The sequence below is a fragment of the Dendropsophus ebraccatus genome, chromosome 3 (assembly GCF_027789765.1).
Source record: "Dendropsophus ebraccatus isolate aDenEbr1 chromosome 3, aDenEbr1.pat, whole genome shotgun sequence".
Classification (NCBI taxonomy): Eukaryota; Metazoa; Chordata; class Amphibia; order Anura; family Hylidae; genus Dendropsophus; species Dendropsophus ebraccatus.
The window spans coordinates 128,231,757-128,249,248 of record NC_091456.1 but is presented as its reverse complement, the minus strand read 5'-3'; the positions used below and the strand labels follow the sequence as shown (position 1 = coordinate 128,249,248).

At 39.3% G+C, this 17,492-nt stretch overlaps 1 protein-coding gene across 1 annotated transcript in view; it reads left to right on the top strand.

Moving 5' to 3' along the window:
- The window catches only part of HSD17B4 (hydroxysteroid 17-beta dehydrogenase 4), a 250,503-nt gene that overhangs the window by 203,432 nt on the left and 29,579 nt on the right, over positions 1-17,492 (top strand). Inside the window, exons 18-22 of the mRNA XM_069962669.1 lie at positions 5,894-5,963; positions 9,016-9,122; positions 10,320-10,406; positions 11,910-11,999; positions 14,484-14,622. Of these exons, the coding sequence (XP_069818770.1) occupies positions 5,894-5,963; positions 9,016-9,122; positions 10,320-10,406; positions 11,910-11,999; positions 14,484-14,622 (493 nt within the window). The remainder of the gene's footprint in view (positions 1-5,893; positions 5,964-9,015; positions 9,123-10,319; positions 10,407-11,909; positions 12,000-14,483; positions 14,623-17,492) is intronic.

Here is a 17,492-nt window from a genome sequence, read left to right as displayed (position 1 = left end):
TAGTGGCAGGGGACATAGCAGGACAACAGGTGAGTGTGGAGAGATCAGCATAACATAAATATGTTCTCAACCAGGGCAGCACTATGTTAAAAATGCCCTAATGGCAGATAACCCCTTTAAGACAAACTTAACTTTTTTTTTATAAAAATTTACTAGAATAGAGAACATGCTCAACAGGGAATGCCTGCTGAGCTCTAAACTTGAACTTAAAAAAATTCAACTGGTTATTGCGGAGTTAAAAAAAAAAAAAAAAAGAAAAGTATGGCATCACACCAACTTGAATACTCATACAGCTAACAGTGTGTGAACTAGGCAACCTATATTAGAAGGGTAAGCTCCCTGTACAGCAGCACCTGGCCACTTACTTTGGGGGGGGGGGGGGGGTGTTGAATTGGTGTCTCACATGGAGTGTAGTCATGTGCTAACACTGATAATTTGTGTGAATGAGAAGGCAGGACAGCGAGTTAGAGGGAGAAAAATACTGCTCTTCTCTGATGGATTGGTTTCTGGCTTTGGGAAAATATAAAAGCCTTACACGTTCTTTATGCCATAACAGCTATTTAAAGATTGTATACTTCATATTGAATGCAGGGGTAAATGCCTGTCTTCTGCATTTTTCTAAGCCGAGCTAAGCATTTTCCATCTACTGTATGATTTTGTATAATAAAATCCTGATCAGAATAATTATACAATATGTGCTAGGCTACACAGTTATCTTGTTAACCGTAGCCTCCAGAGAGCAGCAATGGGATGATATTTTCACATATGAAGAGAGAAAATGCTCATGGGGCAATATTCTGTTATGAAATGAGCCAAATTCCCAGACGGTTGTGGGGAAATAGTTGCTTTGAGATGAGTTTTACTTGTGGACATGAAGTCAGTCTTGCAGAGTAATTGATTGAGGACTATAATGAAGTGAGCGCGTTGACTCTTGTGCAATAAAGTCAGAAACATGGAATTGTTACTGGCCGATCAATAATGTTGTACATGGCGCTTCTGTTGCTACACCTGGAATGAAAAGCCTTTACTGCACTCTTAGCAGTATAATTACCACCTCTGTTATGCTGCGTAATACAATGAAAGCCTAAATGCGATTACACTGAATGTAGATATAATTATATCATCTGTGTGTCAGCTGCTTTTTTTTTTTTTTTTTTTTTTTTTCATTTTTAAATCAGCAAGCTCTTAATTCCATGCAGCAAGGGATTTATGTGTCAACCCATTATAGGGGCAGAGAGTTGTACTTAAACAGATTATGAGTGATATTATGGTTTTGTATGATGGAACTACATTAGGCCCAGTTTACACTGAGCAAAAACGGCAGAATTCCGCAACAGAGCTCTCTGTCACAGAATCCCGCCGTGCTTAGTGTCCCGCAGTGTCTGAATGGGAGGGCCCAACTAGATAACTAAAATACACTGCCTTATAAAGCACACAGTGCTGGACAATTATACCTAGATGTACTATGGTTCGTGGACATAGCCATAGTAACCAGAATGAAAACATCCATTGTTTACTTTGCTACCTGCATTCAGTGAACTGACAGAGCTTTGCATTATTAAGCCACTACTTTTTCTTAGCTGAATAACTTGGTTTAATGGAAAAAGTAAAACCTTAAACCTCTTATAGCACGTATAATCTCCTACGCCACACACACACCAAGTCTGCATATTACTTGTACTCAGAATAGAATCTTTTGGCAGACAGATTTTCCTTTTGTTCCTTTCTTATAAGGCGAAGGAAACAAAAATTTTTTTTATAAAGTCTAAGCATCTGCTGAACAGGTTGTAGTGTATTAAAATAATCACAACACAATGGATCCTGCTGTGAGGTATTTATTTAGAAAATCCAAAATGATAAAAAAAATTTTTTATCATTATATTTTATCATTTTATCATTATATTCATTTAATTGTCTGCTAATTGGGGATTTTTTTTTACTTCTTTGAATAATACGATAGAACCGAAATAGTGTTTTCACTGTGATTCCTGCTGTCTTCTTTATTTCTCCAGTTGGCGTCATCAAAGTGCCCTTAACAAATCTCTTTACTGAAAGGTGCCACTTTCTCTTTAAGGCCTACCTGTCATTAGTCTTACCCGATCAGTGTGCAATTGCTCTTGCTGCAGGAAGATTGGGTAACCTACAGTATGCATATATGCCGGCTGAGGTCCTTTCACGGCCCGTATTAAATTAGAATAGAGCTCATGCATGGAACTTGCTTGGTGTATTTATATTCATAGTTACCTGATCTTCCGGCTGCACTTCTATTAGGTAAGCTGCCTAATGACAGGTCCATTTAAAACCAAAAAATTTTAAATGTCATGTAGACATTTGTTAGGTTTTCTTCTGTCAGGATCTCTGTGTTCAACCCCCACCAATTGCTGGAAAGATTTAGGAGAAGCACACAGCTAAGCACTCCTGTCTCAGAGTCGCCACTCTCTATGCCTCACCGCAAGAGACCGATTCTATAGAGAAGTGTATGAGGTCTATCTCCTGCAGTGAGATGGGAGAGCAGAGGGCTAGACAGAAGTGCCGAGTCCTTCTCCCTCCTCGTTCTAGCTGTCAGTGGGAGTCCTAATACAGAGAACCTGACTAATCAAAATCTGATGTCAAAGGGTATTACAAGTGACAGAGACTTCCATCCAGTGTTACCTTGCTTCTCATTTTAAAGATTAGCCATGAAAAGATGCAACGTAAAGTTGGGTGGTTTCTGAAGAATCAGTGTTACATCTATCAAGAATTTAACCCTTGTTTCCACCACTCTGAAGTGACAGTCTCCCATTCGATCTTTAAATTTAGTCACTTTAGTTTTGACTACCAAATTCATTTGAACTTTTAAATGGCAAAATTACTACCTGTAAATTTGCAGATTACACCCCCCCCCCCAATCAAACGCAATATTAATCATTAGATGGCATAAAATAGTATGTTCCTTGTGCTCTATGTAGATTGAACAAGAACAGCGCTAACCTAGAATTTCTTTAAAAAGGCTGCAGTCAGCTTTAAAATAATCTGTAGAGTCATTTACTGCGATACACTGTGGGGGGTTTTCTGCCATAGGCCGCAATGTATGAGAATCATTTTAGGTCTGAACTATTGATTTTGCCTTTATAGTGTAATTACAGGCAAAGCAGCCGATTAGGCAGTGTGAAAGCACTTTCCTTTCAGCAGGGTCAAGATTTATGGAAAAAGTCACACAAGCCTGTAGTGTACTAAATCAGGATTATGGTATGTTATTAATGCCAGTGCCCCCTAGAAAGCTCCCCTGTTGTAATGGAGAAAACCTTCCATTTTATGTGCCGAAATGGGCAAAACATTCAACTCATTTACTTTGCAAATTCTTTTTGTGCTCACATGTTTAGGCTTTTTATTGCAGATATTGAATACAAAGCCAGGAAGGGACTTGAAAAGATGAGCCTCAGTCTTTCCTTTTATACTTTTAATATTCTTCTCCACTTCAAGGCAGGTAAAACAGGCGCAAGTCCAAGAGGTAATACTGATTTATAAAATATCATAAAATGTATTAAAAGAATTATGCCAGCAATACAATGCGTTTCCAGAACGGTCTAGTGCATTAGACACTTGATAGAGACCGGACGGTTCTCGAAGTGCCTTGTCGCTGGCATAATTCTTTTAATAAATGTTATGATATTTTATATCACTATTACCTCTTGGACCTGCTCCTGTTTTACCCGTCTTGGAGTGGAGGAGGATACTGACTGTCTTTAATCGCTGTGGGGATTAGTCGGTAGTCTCTTTGGTTCATTCACATGCTATCAGTAAGAGTTGTGCCTTATACCAGCACAACCTACTTAGGTGAGAGTTCTATGTGCTTACTTTCACCACTTCAGCCCTGTCTGAATTACGCTATGAAGCGCTGTCTTATATTTTGATCCTTTTATACATGTCATCCATTTATGATCTGCTCTATAGACATTGTTTAATGTAAAGACCAGTGTTCAGCCAACCTATAAGCTGGACTCTCGACATTTGATTCCCTGTGGCTGCAGAAGTTGGATGCAGCCCTAGGGCTGCCACGAAAACATGGCTACAGCCTATGGCTTTATCCAGGTTTTCCCAGGACTTCTTTTATTTATATTATGAGGGAGTTGTCATGATTGTCTGTCTGTTACAGAAAGCATGGAGCTGCAGCCCGGTAACAGACATTGCTTCTACAAACTGCATAATGTAGTTTACATTACATTTTACTCTGCATCTTCTTTACTCCACCTTAATTACTCTGCAGCAGATATCAGTAGGAGGTAAAGCCTCCCACCTATGCCCCATATGGAAATGAATGGTGTATGCAGTCTGCAAATCAAATGTTTAAAGCACTGTGGTTGCAGTGGACAACAAAGACACAAGTTTTTCTTTTAGGCCAGAAGTAACAGATCCGCTGCGGATCCATTGCCTGTCATTTTCAATCAGATTATATACTCACAGCGGGATTGACATCCTGCTACAAGTAACCCCCGCCAGCCGGAGCATACTGTACCTGCTCCGTGTTCCGGCTTGCTTCGGGTGCTCCCAGCGCCTAAACGTCCTGCTCAGCCAATCAGTGTGCTGCCCCGCCACAGCCACTGATTGGCTGAGTGGTACGTCCAGATCCACAAGTTGGATTGTGAAGCAGATAATGTATGCTCCGGCTGTTGGGGGGGGGGGGGGGGGGCTTGTTAAGGGGGCTTTCCGCTGGGAGTAAGTAATCTGACAGCGTGAAATCCTCTGCAGATCCGTTGTGTGAATCTGGCCTTAGACCGTTTTGCTAAATCTGACCCTGTCCCTTCCAAGTTACACCTGATGATTTGATATTTTGTTAAAATAAATTTTAACAAAGATAGCGATTAGGCCTTGTATTAAGTCGAGTTTCTCTAAAGTATCTTCCCTTTTTGTCAGAGACTATGCTGAGGTGTAATTGCAGCCTTCTCTGCTGTACAGATATATAATAATTAATATTAAACTCCTTCTATGTATGTATAATGTCAGTGTATACAGAGAAACCTGGAGCGACAGAGGACTGTAAGAAATCTTGTAAATATTTGTATATTAGATACTTTTGGTGCAGCTGAAGCAGGGTTGATTTTAGGTTTATTGCTGCCTGGGGCAAACCTGAAATGGTGGCGACCCCCCCCCCCCCATGCCCCCACCACCGCATCATGCCCCCCCGATCAACAACACACAAACGATTTAACGATTGCTGCTTGCAATTTGAAAAATATAACGATTTTTCATGCAGTCACAAAAAAGGTGTTAGCCTGCAAAATATAGGCTAACACTTATGCTGTGTTTACACAGACAGATTTATCTGACGGATTATTAAAGCCAAAGCCAGGAACAGACTATAAACAGAGAATAAGTAATAAAGACTGAGATTTCTTCTCTTTTCAACTTTATTCCTGGCTTTGGCTTCAGGAATCTGTCAGATAAATCTGTCTGTGTAAATACACCATATGTGTAAGCCTATACTTTACAGGCTAAACCCTTTTTTGTGATTTCTAGAGATTTCCAAGCAGTTTTCATGATACTGTATGAAAGAAAATATAGCTAGTACTTTTTAAAATTGCTTGGAAGTACCAACATGTAGCAATTAAAAAAAAGAGATTGCTAGCGACTCACTTGAAAGCAGTCATTTTGAAGAGATTGTCAATGCCTTTATATGTACCACGATATCCAGGATCTTTTGTACTGAGTCTAGGTGTAGCCCAAGCCTCAGGTTTAACAGACTCTTGCAAATTAGGTTCTGATTAGTGAAGAACATTTCTTTTTAATTAAACTTAATTAAGTGTATTCCATTAAAGAAGAACGTGTGACGGCCCTGGTTAGGTAGAAGCCAAGATACGTCGTTGATTGAATTAAATCTAGCATTGATTGATGTTTTTGCTCCCTCCTCCCCCAGGCTGCTCTGTACCGTCTCAGTGGTGATTGGAATCCTCTGCACATTGAGCCCAGCTTTGCTGCGATGGGAGGTAGGTGAACAAAATGACTAAAGTGACTTAAGATCTTAGAAGTGCCTATTGCTGTTTCTTTATTTTCATTTTGATGTTCTGAGATTATGTATGACATCCCTTGCTTTCTGGTGTCAGACTGCTGCAACACAATTTGATCTGTTCAACCTTTATGAGTGCACAGGTTTCCATTAGGTAAGGGGCCTACTCCAATTGTAAAAGCAGAGAGCAGTAACCTACTGTTTATTATACTGCTTGCATTAGTCTGAGCTAATGTATTTCATAGCTTACTATAGATGGTGATTTGTTAGAGACACATCCAGGAGTGCTGATTACCTATTAGATAATAGAATTACATCACATGCATTAAAACACCATTAAATCCAAGATGTAAAAGCAGAGGTATAAAAAAGAACTGCATGAAGTTAACACTCATGGTATCGTGACCAGGGCATCTGTCAATGTATGCGATAAATTAGATGGCAAGTGAATCGTTAATTCTTGAAGTTAATGAGGGGCATTTATTTAGACTGGCATACTCCTATACCGGTCTTAAATTAGGCCCTATCCCCAGTTACCACAGTGATTCACTAAAGGGTGCATGACTCTGAAGTGAATCCGGCAGGCCCTATGCTTAGCGCAGGAATTGTGCAAAAATTTACACCTGCTTTGGAGCAGGTGTAAATTTTTGCCTGGCCTCATCCCTGACCTGCTGCACCGCCCCTTCTCACCCATCAGGCGAACAGGGGATACAGTGAATCTGCCCCCTTTCTGTGGCATATGTCAGGGGCGCATTTTGGTAAATTTACCCCTATGTGTTTGAAGCACAAAAAATGGCAAGTGTAAAGATCTGAATTAATTTAACAAGTTTAACAATTTATCCAAAGTGGCAGGTCCTGTGGGGTGTCCCAGTATACAGTGGTTCCCACCTGTGAAAGGTGGTCCAAGCAAGTAAAGAAAGTGTGAGGGTCATGGGCAGGTCTGGCTCATTGATGTGCATAAGAGTTAAGTTAGCCCTGCTGGTCTGGTTTCATGCAAGACCTCCTATAGTGTTAAAACACACAGTGTTGTGCTCATAGGGTTACATAGCTGTTGACCAGTTAACGTTGAATTAAAAATTCCTACAATGGGCATCAGAAGAGGACCATGCAACAGAAGAAGGTGACCTTGTCTGATGAATCATGTTTTCCACAGCTAGGTGTGTGTGTCTGCTACCTACCTACTCAAGAGATGGCATAAGGGTGCACTATTGGAAGAAACAAAGCAAGAGGAGGCAGCATGATGGTTTAGGCAACATTCTAATGGGAAATCATGTTTCTTGGCTCTCGTGAATGTTTCTATAACCCACCTACCTGAACATTATTGTAGACCACTTCATGGTAAAGGTGGTATGTATTAGCATTGGCCTTCCCAGCAGGATAATGCTTCCTGCTTCACTGCAGTAATAGTTAAGCAATGATTTATGGAATATAGCTAAAAGTTCATGATGTTCACCAGTGGACTTTTTCTCTCGTGTACAGTGGTACCTAAAGTTACAATATTTATATTATGGTTTCAGGCTGAGCAGTGGTAGATGAAACTATTATATCTTGAGACCAAAATTAGTAATTAGTCTTCATTTTTTCCTTATCTTGGAATGTAATTTCAGTAAAGAAAAATAAGTAAGGCATTACAGATCCTTGTTAGATTAAAGTAAGAGAGGAGCTTCTTCGTGGTCCTGTGCAGTACACATAGTGCAGCAGATAAATACCATAGAACCTCCCTTACCAGCTGTCTAAAGGTACAGCTCACCACCACATGGGTAAAAGAGCCGTACAGGACATGAAGTACCACACTACACTATACAGAGGAGCTACAAGACAACCGATCACTGCATGCAGTTCCTTGATACAAGAGTTCTAGTGAAACAATCATTCTGATTGGATTTCCTCGCCATTCATACAGTAAATGCTATAGCACCAGACGTTATGTTGAAAATATTGTAAGCTAAGGCCATTGTAAGTTGAGGCATCATCATATCTAATAGCTGTGCCATACTAGGCGCCTGCTCTGTGTAATATCGGGATATTATACAACTTCTGAAATCTAGATGAGTTTTTGTTTTTGTTTCTGGTTAGCAAATCACAGACAATCTTTCTATTTCAGAGCAGGTTTCCATATCAGTTTTTTCTTTGAATAATGGCTAAGATTTAAGGTATAGTCAGTGAAGGAAGTTAAGACTGTAGAACAACATAAATCAACTTTTATGGCTCAGTATCTTTGTATGTTGATGTAAATATGATGCAGAATACTTGAGCTTAAAGTGTAACTATAATTTCAGTAGCCAAAAAATGAAATTCCTCAAATAAAAAGCCCATGTGTTACCCTTTAAAAAGAGCCCTAAACTGCGTTGATAGCGTGTACGCTCGCTGAGATATCCCCAGTTGTTTAGCTCAGAGGAATAAATGAATTTTTCTTCTGGCTGAGAGAATGTGGGCGTGGCCTATCCCTCATCTCCCTGGCTGGGTCCCTCCATCCACTGAGCAGCACCTTAGCAGATGTATCACACAAAGTGGGATTAGATACAGCCCCAGCATACAGCATCACAATGTAAGATTAGATACAGAGCTCCAGCAGATGGTATCACACACAGTGGGATTAGATACAGTCATCTGCTCTCATTACACTGTAGGATAATGTCAGCTCCAGCTCTTCCCCTGCGCTGCTCCTCACACACAACACCCTCAGCTCTGCTTAGTCACCTCTGTGAGGGGAGGGGGGAGAATGTGCTGCTAGGAGGGGGAAGGAGGGTTTGTTTATGTGTGTGTCAGGGCTGTTATCTGATCCTCCTGTCAGAGTCCGTACACTCAGGACGGATCTGCAGGGAGGGGGCGTGTCCAGCAGGAATGCAGAAATAAGTCACAGCCAGAGAGGGCTATAAGGGCTTAATCCGCCTTATGTATTTAAAAAACTGTTCATTTTAGGTTATTAATGTATATTGGAAAAATTCTTATCATGACCTAAGCTAACTAAAACTGAATGGTCAAAATATTTTATAGTTGCGCTTTAAAGTTGCAATCTTTCCACTCCACAGGGTTTGAAAGACCAATATTGCATGGTCTGTGCTCTTTTGGATTTTCTGCCCGGCATGTTTTGAAGCACTTTGCAAATAATGATGTAACCAAGTTTAAAGCTATAAAGGTACAGTACTTGACATTTTGTTTCTGGGTTGTAAGACTTCTCATTCTAAAATCACTTAGATTATGCTCTGCAAGAGAAATCTCACAGTCCGAGTAATTTAATACATTCAGCGAGTACTTTCAGTTGTCAGTTGCGGAACTTTTGTATTAAAGCTTTTTGAAAGTAAAAAAAATAAAATAATTTACTTGTGTGGTCTATAGATCGTCTGTCCAACTTGTAAATTGTGGCATAATGGGAAGTAAAGCAAGGTCCGTTTGTAATGTGTTACCAGTTTCAGAAACCTTTCCACGATTTGCGTGTCCTTGATTCGGAAGACATTCCCTATGTGAAGGTTATATTATACTTTGTTCCAGTTGGTCACAATTTTTGCTTGCATACAATAAATAGACAAACCATAATATCTTAATATTTGTCAAATGTGATGACTAGCTACAGTATCAATGTAGTCAAATTCCCTCTGAACTAAACACCTCAGCAGCACAGATCTCTCCTGTCCTGAGAGTTTGCCACAATGTAACACTGTTGGGAAGAGATATGTGTTCACAGAAGATTTCCAAAATTGGATATATTGAAGAAAATTCATTTTTGCAAATGTACCAGAGTTTTGGCATTATTTGTATAAAAAAAATGGCTTACGCACCACGTGTTGTGTAGCAGATAGGGGTGTGTGGATTGTATAAAGGGAAGTAAGCTAGCGCATAGTTGGTCTAAACTAGATAGTCCAATGATGTGCCAAAGCTATCAAACATCCGAGAGAAAATATTAAATCTGACACATGTGAAGACTGTCCAGTATAAGTCTGTAGATTTTTGTAAATTGGTGGCCATTGGTATAGTATCATACACACAGCTTGCAGTGTCATTTTACAACATTGGGATCATAGTAAATACATACACTCGCCGGACAAAAAATTAGTCACCCCCCCCAAAGAAAATTTTGATCCACAAGCCATGAAACTCTTCCCCAGTCTCCCTCAGGATCCTTTTCCAACCACAATTCTGATGTCATGTTTATTACACCACTGCTTGTAGATATGTTGAGCAGCCCGCTGCAAAACACCAACAAATCCAACTTCACTCACTTTATGGCCATAATTGCCCCTTTTTGCCACTTTGTCACATCGCTAAATTTACCCATGTTTACATACAATTACCGCTTGAAACAAACTGTCTAACTGTTTTTGACTTTTTTTTTAAGGTGCGGTTTGCAAAGCCAGTCTTGCCTGGACAGACATTACAAACAGAGATGTGGAAAGAGGGCAACAGAATTCACCTTCAGTCTAAGGTCAGTGGATATTACCCTATTGTTTGTCTATGAAGATGCCATTTATATTATGTGTGCATAATGGGGGATCTTTATCAAGACCAATTAGACTGCACACCAGTCTTAAGTTAGGCTCTGCCTCCATTCGCGCTACCCCCAATTTACTAAGAGGCACACACTTCTTAGGTAATTCCGACCTGACCTGTGCCTGCCGTACGGCGAGTGCAGATATCTACACCTGCTCCTGAACAGGTGTAGATTTTTGCCATGACTTACACCTGCTTGGAGGAGGCCATGCCGTTTTCCTGCCTTACCACACCCCCACCCATCCATCAGATGAGCGGGGATTACAAATGGTATACTCCAATGTAAGAATCAGCGCCTTTTCCGTGGCATATGCCAGAACCACAGCAATGATTAAGGTGCCCTACTGGGGTTTAGGTGAATAATGTAGATTTTCCATACCTTTTTTGTGCAGGGTTGTCAACCTGATTTTTTTTCTTTATTCTCGTCATTGCCTGAATTCATTGGCAACCAATGCTTTTTTTTATAGACAACTTGGAAAACATTGGAACAAAGTCCCTTCTTTTTATAGGCTCTACATGAATTTATGGATAGTTGACAACCCTGCATTTCTTTCGTGCTATGGCTTTGCAGCTCCAACAAAAGAAACTCCATGACTGAGACAAAGGCATAAAACAATTTAGTGTAAAACTTTAGATTATAATGGGATCCTCCAAGCCATAGAGGCATGACTACCCTTCTTATTATGTTGTGGAGCTATTGTATTGTTCCAGAATAAAGTGTTTTGTATAATGTGAGAGATGAGCATAGCTTGAGGACTAACCACTTAATATAATGAATACATATGCTAGAGTATTTGTTAGACGTTGCAAGTAATAAGGCAAGGAACAAACTGTGTCCTGCTTTTTTCACACACCATAAAGCTTCCCATTCATGCTGAGACATTTAGACAATATTTAAGGGGGATTGCATATTAGTGCACATTCCTCGTGGAGGCATTTAAAGATTAGAAATACATATATAAAACATGATGATATGTTTTCTTGCTTAATATGTAAAGTAGGCAACTGAATTCTGGTTATATATAACATTATATGTATATGTGTGTGTAGCTGGTTATATATAACAAGTGTAGTTGAATAGTTTCATGTTAACTGGTTTAATGCCAGATTGACCAGAGTTTTTGTCCATTTAAAACAAAGCGCAGAACACATTTTTACACCAAATTGTTAAATGTATATAGACACATGCACATTTAGAGAACAAATCATTAAAGATGTCTGAAAGACATTTGACCTTTTATACCTCTGAATGATGTCCGTGTTCTTTTGCAAGGGATAAGGCTTATTGATCTCTGTGTGGATTGGATGAGACATGTCATGAAATGTCAGAGTTGATGACTTTAACTGGGAAGAAGTGACTTGAAATGTTCTTTTACCTACTTGAGACTCCTTGAGGAATACTAGCTTGAAAAGTTACGTATCTGCTTCCATTCTTCAGGTCAAAGAGACTGGGGAAATTGCCATTGCTGGTGCCTACGTTGACCTTACATCAACTGTTAATAGTCTAGAATCTAAAGCTGCAGTCCAGGTAAGAAAATATATTAAAAAAAACTTAACCCTTGAGCACACAGTTTGATCCATAATAAATACATCTTGATGAAATACACAAGATGCAGCTAGCATAGATTTCAGATGGTTAAATTAATAAAGCAAGTCTGGGATTTGCACTCACTGTAGTTGCAGTTTTTTTTAGTCTGTTTTAGATTACTTTGTCCTTTTTTTTTAATCCTGAAAAATTCACCGTAGACATAGAAGCAAGTGGAAAAAGTGAAATTTAATTTTACCTTGCCATATTGATTTGTTATTATGTTTACAGGGAAAACAGCACATCAATACAGTTGTCAGTGGTGTTGCATTTCTCTTTGTAACACAATTTATTAAAAAAGAAAAATAGACATGTCCGTTAGAAGTCCCCATTGATTCTTGCCTCATTCCTGTTATCCTTGCTTCTGATTTGCCTTTTCAGCACATTGTTGCAAGTTACACGGCTAAAAATTCAATAAACTCCTTGTAGCTTTGTCACGTTTAACACATGGAAACAAGAATGTTGGTTTGGTCATTCCTGGAGCAAAATAATGTTGATATTTCTCCCGTGCTTAGAAAACTCTGTTGCTATGAAACGTGTAGGTGAAGGGCATTGATTTGTGGTAATGTAATGTATGGCCTACGTGTAGTGTATACATACAGTAATTCTTGGTAAGGCAACATATGCAGAGGCTATTGTTAGTGAATATAAATAGCACGGTATACATAGCCGTGTGTTAGCTAAACATTCTTGTATTACTTATCAGTGTTGATGGAGGCTTTTGGCAGTGTGAGCATTGGGATTCACTACTTTAAGGGTTTGCAAAGGGCAAAATCAATATCTTAAGTGATATCAACTTTTATTAATGTCTAATTCTAAAACTAAAGGCCCTATTACTCTGAACGATTATTGGGCGCATTCAGCCGATAATCGTCTTGTGTAATAAAATGCAACGATCAGCTGACATGAACGATGTCGACTAATATAGCAGTGATCTGCTGCAGTTACTCCAAGGAATAGGAGCAGCAGCAGTAGACTGCCGGTATCCTCTATGGGCTGGCCGGACGATCAAGCGATCGCCTGGGCAGCAACCTCGGTACTCACCCACTCGCTGCTGACACATGTAATAGCCGTGTGGAAAGAGGAGCAAACGAGCGCTGTCAGCGCTCATTTGCTGCTCCTTTTCTCGGTCACTGCTGCCTCTGTCTCCACGTGTAATAAGGGCTTAAGTCTAACTAATGGTTAGTTAAAATAAGTGAAGTTAAAGTAAAGTCTTTTTAATCCACTAGATTAATTATGAGATTTTGGGGGAACCAAGAATGTTTTCCTCCCCCCCCCCCTTTAGCCAAGTACTAAATTTTGTTTCATCGTCTTTTGGACACAATTTCTTGGTTTTTAGAAGCCTAGGTTTTCAACATGGGGCACATCTGTAGGCCAGGGCTTTTTTTTTTTTAAATCTCTTTCTTGTGGGGCAATATCTACCTAAAATGTTATGGTCTGACCCTTTTAGTTGATGCCAAACATAAAAAGAATTACCTAAATGTATTTTAGTACATGACTCTTACCTTGTAGAACATTATAACGAAAATAAAATTAATGATTCCAAATCAGATATGTGGGCAAACAATAACTGGGGGTATTCACTACTTTGGCTACCCCTCACAGTTTGGGAATTACTGGGGGGGGGGGGGGTTAAACCCTGTCCGAGATGTATGACAGCTTGTGCTGCCCTGGGCACTTAGATTTGTTGTGGAATCACTATAATGCATTGTATGCAGTCTCACAAATTCACAGCAAACCTTGCATTCAATGTGGACCTCCCATTTACATAAGATTGTGAAATCAATCACAAACCCACAATACAGCGAGCATGCTGGATTAGCAAAACTGCAGGTAAATTTCGCAGCACTTCTGACCCATGTGGATTCAACTTTTTTTTTTTAAATATGTTCAGGAGGGCACTGTTGTAAAGACTGAGAGATCTTATTGAGAAGTTTGTGCAATGTACACCACAGTATATCCTTTTAACTTGGGTTATGGTCCATAGTATTTCCTCAGCTTTATAGATGATTTCTGCATAGAATGTTCCTGTTAGATGTTAAATGTGTTACATGTATATTTTATATAAAACAGAAATGCTGGTAATTCCAGTGTAATCCATTCCCATTATGACATTTAACCTTGTACGCCTTAAGCAATAAATCCATTGCTCTGATAGCATCTGCCACCAGACAGTATATTACTACATGGAAGACATCCTATAATTCTACACTGTACTATACGGAGTAATGGAATTACTAGGTGTGACGGGCTGCTTCGTAGTACATGCTGTTGGGTTGAGAACCATGAATTTCTCAGAAAATAATCATTATGCATTGCCATTTGCAGCATTACAAGAATTTGTACTGCTTTCTTATGAGAACCATTAACAGCTGTAGACGATCTATATGCACATAAGATAACCAGATTATTGCTATGGATTTCTAGGATACAGGACTGCAGAGTAACCTAGTGTTTGAAGAAATCAGCCGTCGTATCAAAGATGTTGGAAGTGAACTGGTTAAAAAAGTCAATGCGGTCTTCCAGTGGGACATCACCAAGGATGGAAAAACTGCTGCACAATGGAGTGAGTTACATCTACCTTCCAACGAATCCATTTATTACATGAACTGAAGTTTTATTTGAATTTAAATTGTGTATTTTGTGTCCAATCTTCTTGTTGATATCTTCTTGACGTCTATAGCACTCTAGGATTGATTTGGTTGGTCTTTGTCTCAGTAACAAGATTGTACTGTGTGACTTTACCAAATCTCTCATACAGACGTCAAAAAGTAAAAGCAACACAGCATAATAGTCTTATTATTCTTCTCAGAATGGTATAATTTCATTTTTTCTTGTACCTCTCTGGATTTTATCTAGATGAAACCTCCTGAATACAAAAAAAGTTGCTGCAAAACAGCAGATAGTTAAATCATTCTAGAATTAGCACATCAATGTTTTTGTGTTTTTTTCTTTTTTTAAGTTCTTGTAGATTGGAAAGCTACTGTATAAAGTTTGCTCTCTGTCAGTAATTATTTTCAATAGCACAAAATACTGATAAAAATTGTGTCCTTGTGATTTTTGGGACAGAGTTTTCTTAATTATTTATTTTCTTATTTATATTAGATTTTTATTTTATTTTTAGTTTTCACTTTACATGGAGCCTGACAACTTCTTGTACTGTATCTAAAGTGACAAAAAGGACTAAAGCGAAAGGATAGGCATCCAGTTAGGGATTAAAGCAATTTACATTCTAGTGTAGGAAGCTCAAAAGTAGAAAAAAAACATTAGTTCATCATTTGCATCAAAAGCCATAACATTCATAAATAGAAAACTCATCAAAGACTTATATTTAAGTCTCACCACTCATACTTTTATCTGCGGCAAAAAAACAAACAAAACGCATGTTGTCACAACTTCAGCTATTAGTTCAACCTGCTTGCTTTGCCAGAAGCAGCTTACCATCAAATGTGTATGGTGGCTTGCAAACTCTCCCATCAACACCAGATGTTGGGTTGGGCATATTGGATTTTAAATTGCCTGGATCATTTTGTTCTCTGGTAAATAAACTGCAGCCGGAGGTGTGGGGCAGTGGCTTCTCCCCTCTCTTTGTTTAGAATATATACACACTTGAATGTGGGTGTAGGGAGAGATCCATTGGCTGACAGCTGTCTAAAATGTGTGGCCATTTTTAGGCATTTTCATATAGAATTGTATTTGTGCAGGTTTGTGAATACCTAGGCCTGCTCCCAGTCCATCCTTAATTGATCAGACAGTGCTCACTTTTAGACACTCATGATAATTTCTCTTTGCAATAAATACATTTTGCACAGCAGACAGCAATTGAATATTCATCGTAACTCAGTGTCCACAATAAAAGTAGAGCAGGATAGAGAACATTTGCTGCCTTTCATATATATTCTGAACTAGAAGTCCCTTTGTCTATCTTACTTTTCAGCAAATTGACATTTTTTCTTTGTGACAACAGAAATATTGTTGTTTTTAATCTGCTAATGTTGATAGATTTAGGCTGCTGTTCCGCAGCTTTTCTCCAGGCTTACTTTTTGGATTAGAGAATCCAAAAGTAAAATTTTAAGCCTCGGAGGCTTTCACTGTAAGTGTTTATCGCTATCCTTTGGGCCTGGCTGCTGGGCTTGTTCCGTTATTAAATTTGTTACTCAGCTGTGTTTCCTTGTCTTTTAATCTATGACTTGTCATCTCACCCCTTGCTCTGTTTGGATGTTCGAGGCACAGCTACTGACAGCACTAGAAACTGTACAGACCCTTTAGCTCATTGCTGTCATGGCTGATGAGTCCTGCTTTGGCACACTCAGTGAATGTCCTTGAGCTTGGCGTTGAAAAAGAATGCAAGGCAAAGGAAGGAAGTGTGCTAGAGAGATGGTGTATGGTCATTTGTTTTTCATTTTGATGCATTTAATTTACAGATCTCCCATCTTATTTGTATCTATTGGTTTATTATTGATAGCCTACTCATGAAATTGTCTTTTTTGAGCAGTTTATACTGACACTCTTCAGAGAGAAAATGAGCCGGCATTGCTGTAGTCCTGAGTTGCACAGTGTGTTGAGCAAGCTAAGTGATTTGTTTAAGGAGTTCAGTAAAGAAGGTGGTGGTGCTCTACTGTTTGCTGCAGTTCCATAAAGACATCACCAGACTAGATAAAATGAGAAGTGACACTGACCATAAACTTCATCATCTTTATTCCATCTTGTGTTACAAGCACTGGCACTGATAGGCTGAACGTTCTACTCCACACCAGTAACACAAGATGGAATAAAGATTATGAAGTTTATGGTGAGTGCCACTTTTTTTCTTCTCTAGAACTTGTGATGTTATACTGACACTGTAACTGTAAAAATTCAGTGCATATTTTAGCTTGTACTGATCCTGTCTTAATGTCCAGAGCAACATTTTATAGTTTTGCTTGTTGTCATTTGGGCAGTTAGAGATGTGCCACACAAAAAAACTTTTAACACTTTAACTAAGCCCCAGTATCAGGTAGAATACTCCTTGCTAAAATGCCATGTTCCTTCTATCCTTGCAATATAAGGCTACAGTATGTTCCCACTTTGTATCACACCGGCCATTCCGTGACTCGACTGGGTCACAGAACGGCCAGTGTCAGAAAAGATCTTCCTGACTCTGAATTCGGATGTTGGAGCAGCAGTGTGCGTCCGCATCCGAATTCCCTGCTGCACGCTCCATTGTGTGAACTGACTGGGTTCACACAATGGAGCGTAAACCATGTGCATACACTTCGGCCGGGATTCCTTAGAAGGCAGCACTACGTAAGTTCCGTAGTAATCACGGCCGTTAGTGCAACGGCCGTGATCACTATGGAACTTACATAGTGGAAACATGGCCTTATAGAGCAATAGTTATGAAAAGTTGTGTTTTACCTCAGATATATTTTTTAGACTGGTGGTATTGTTTTGTGG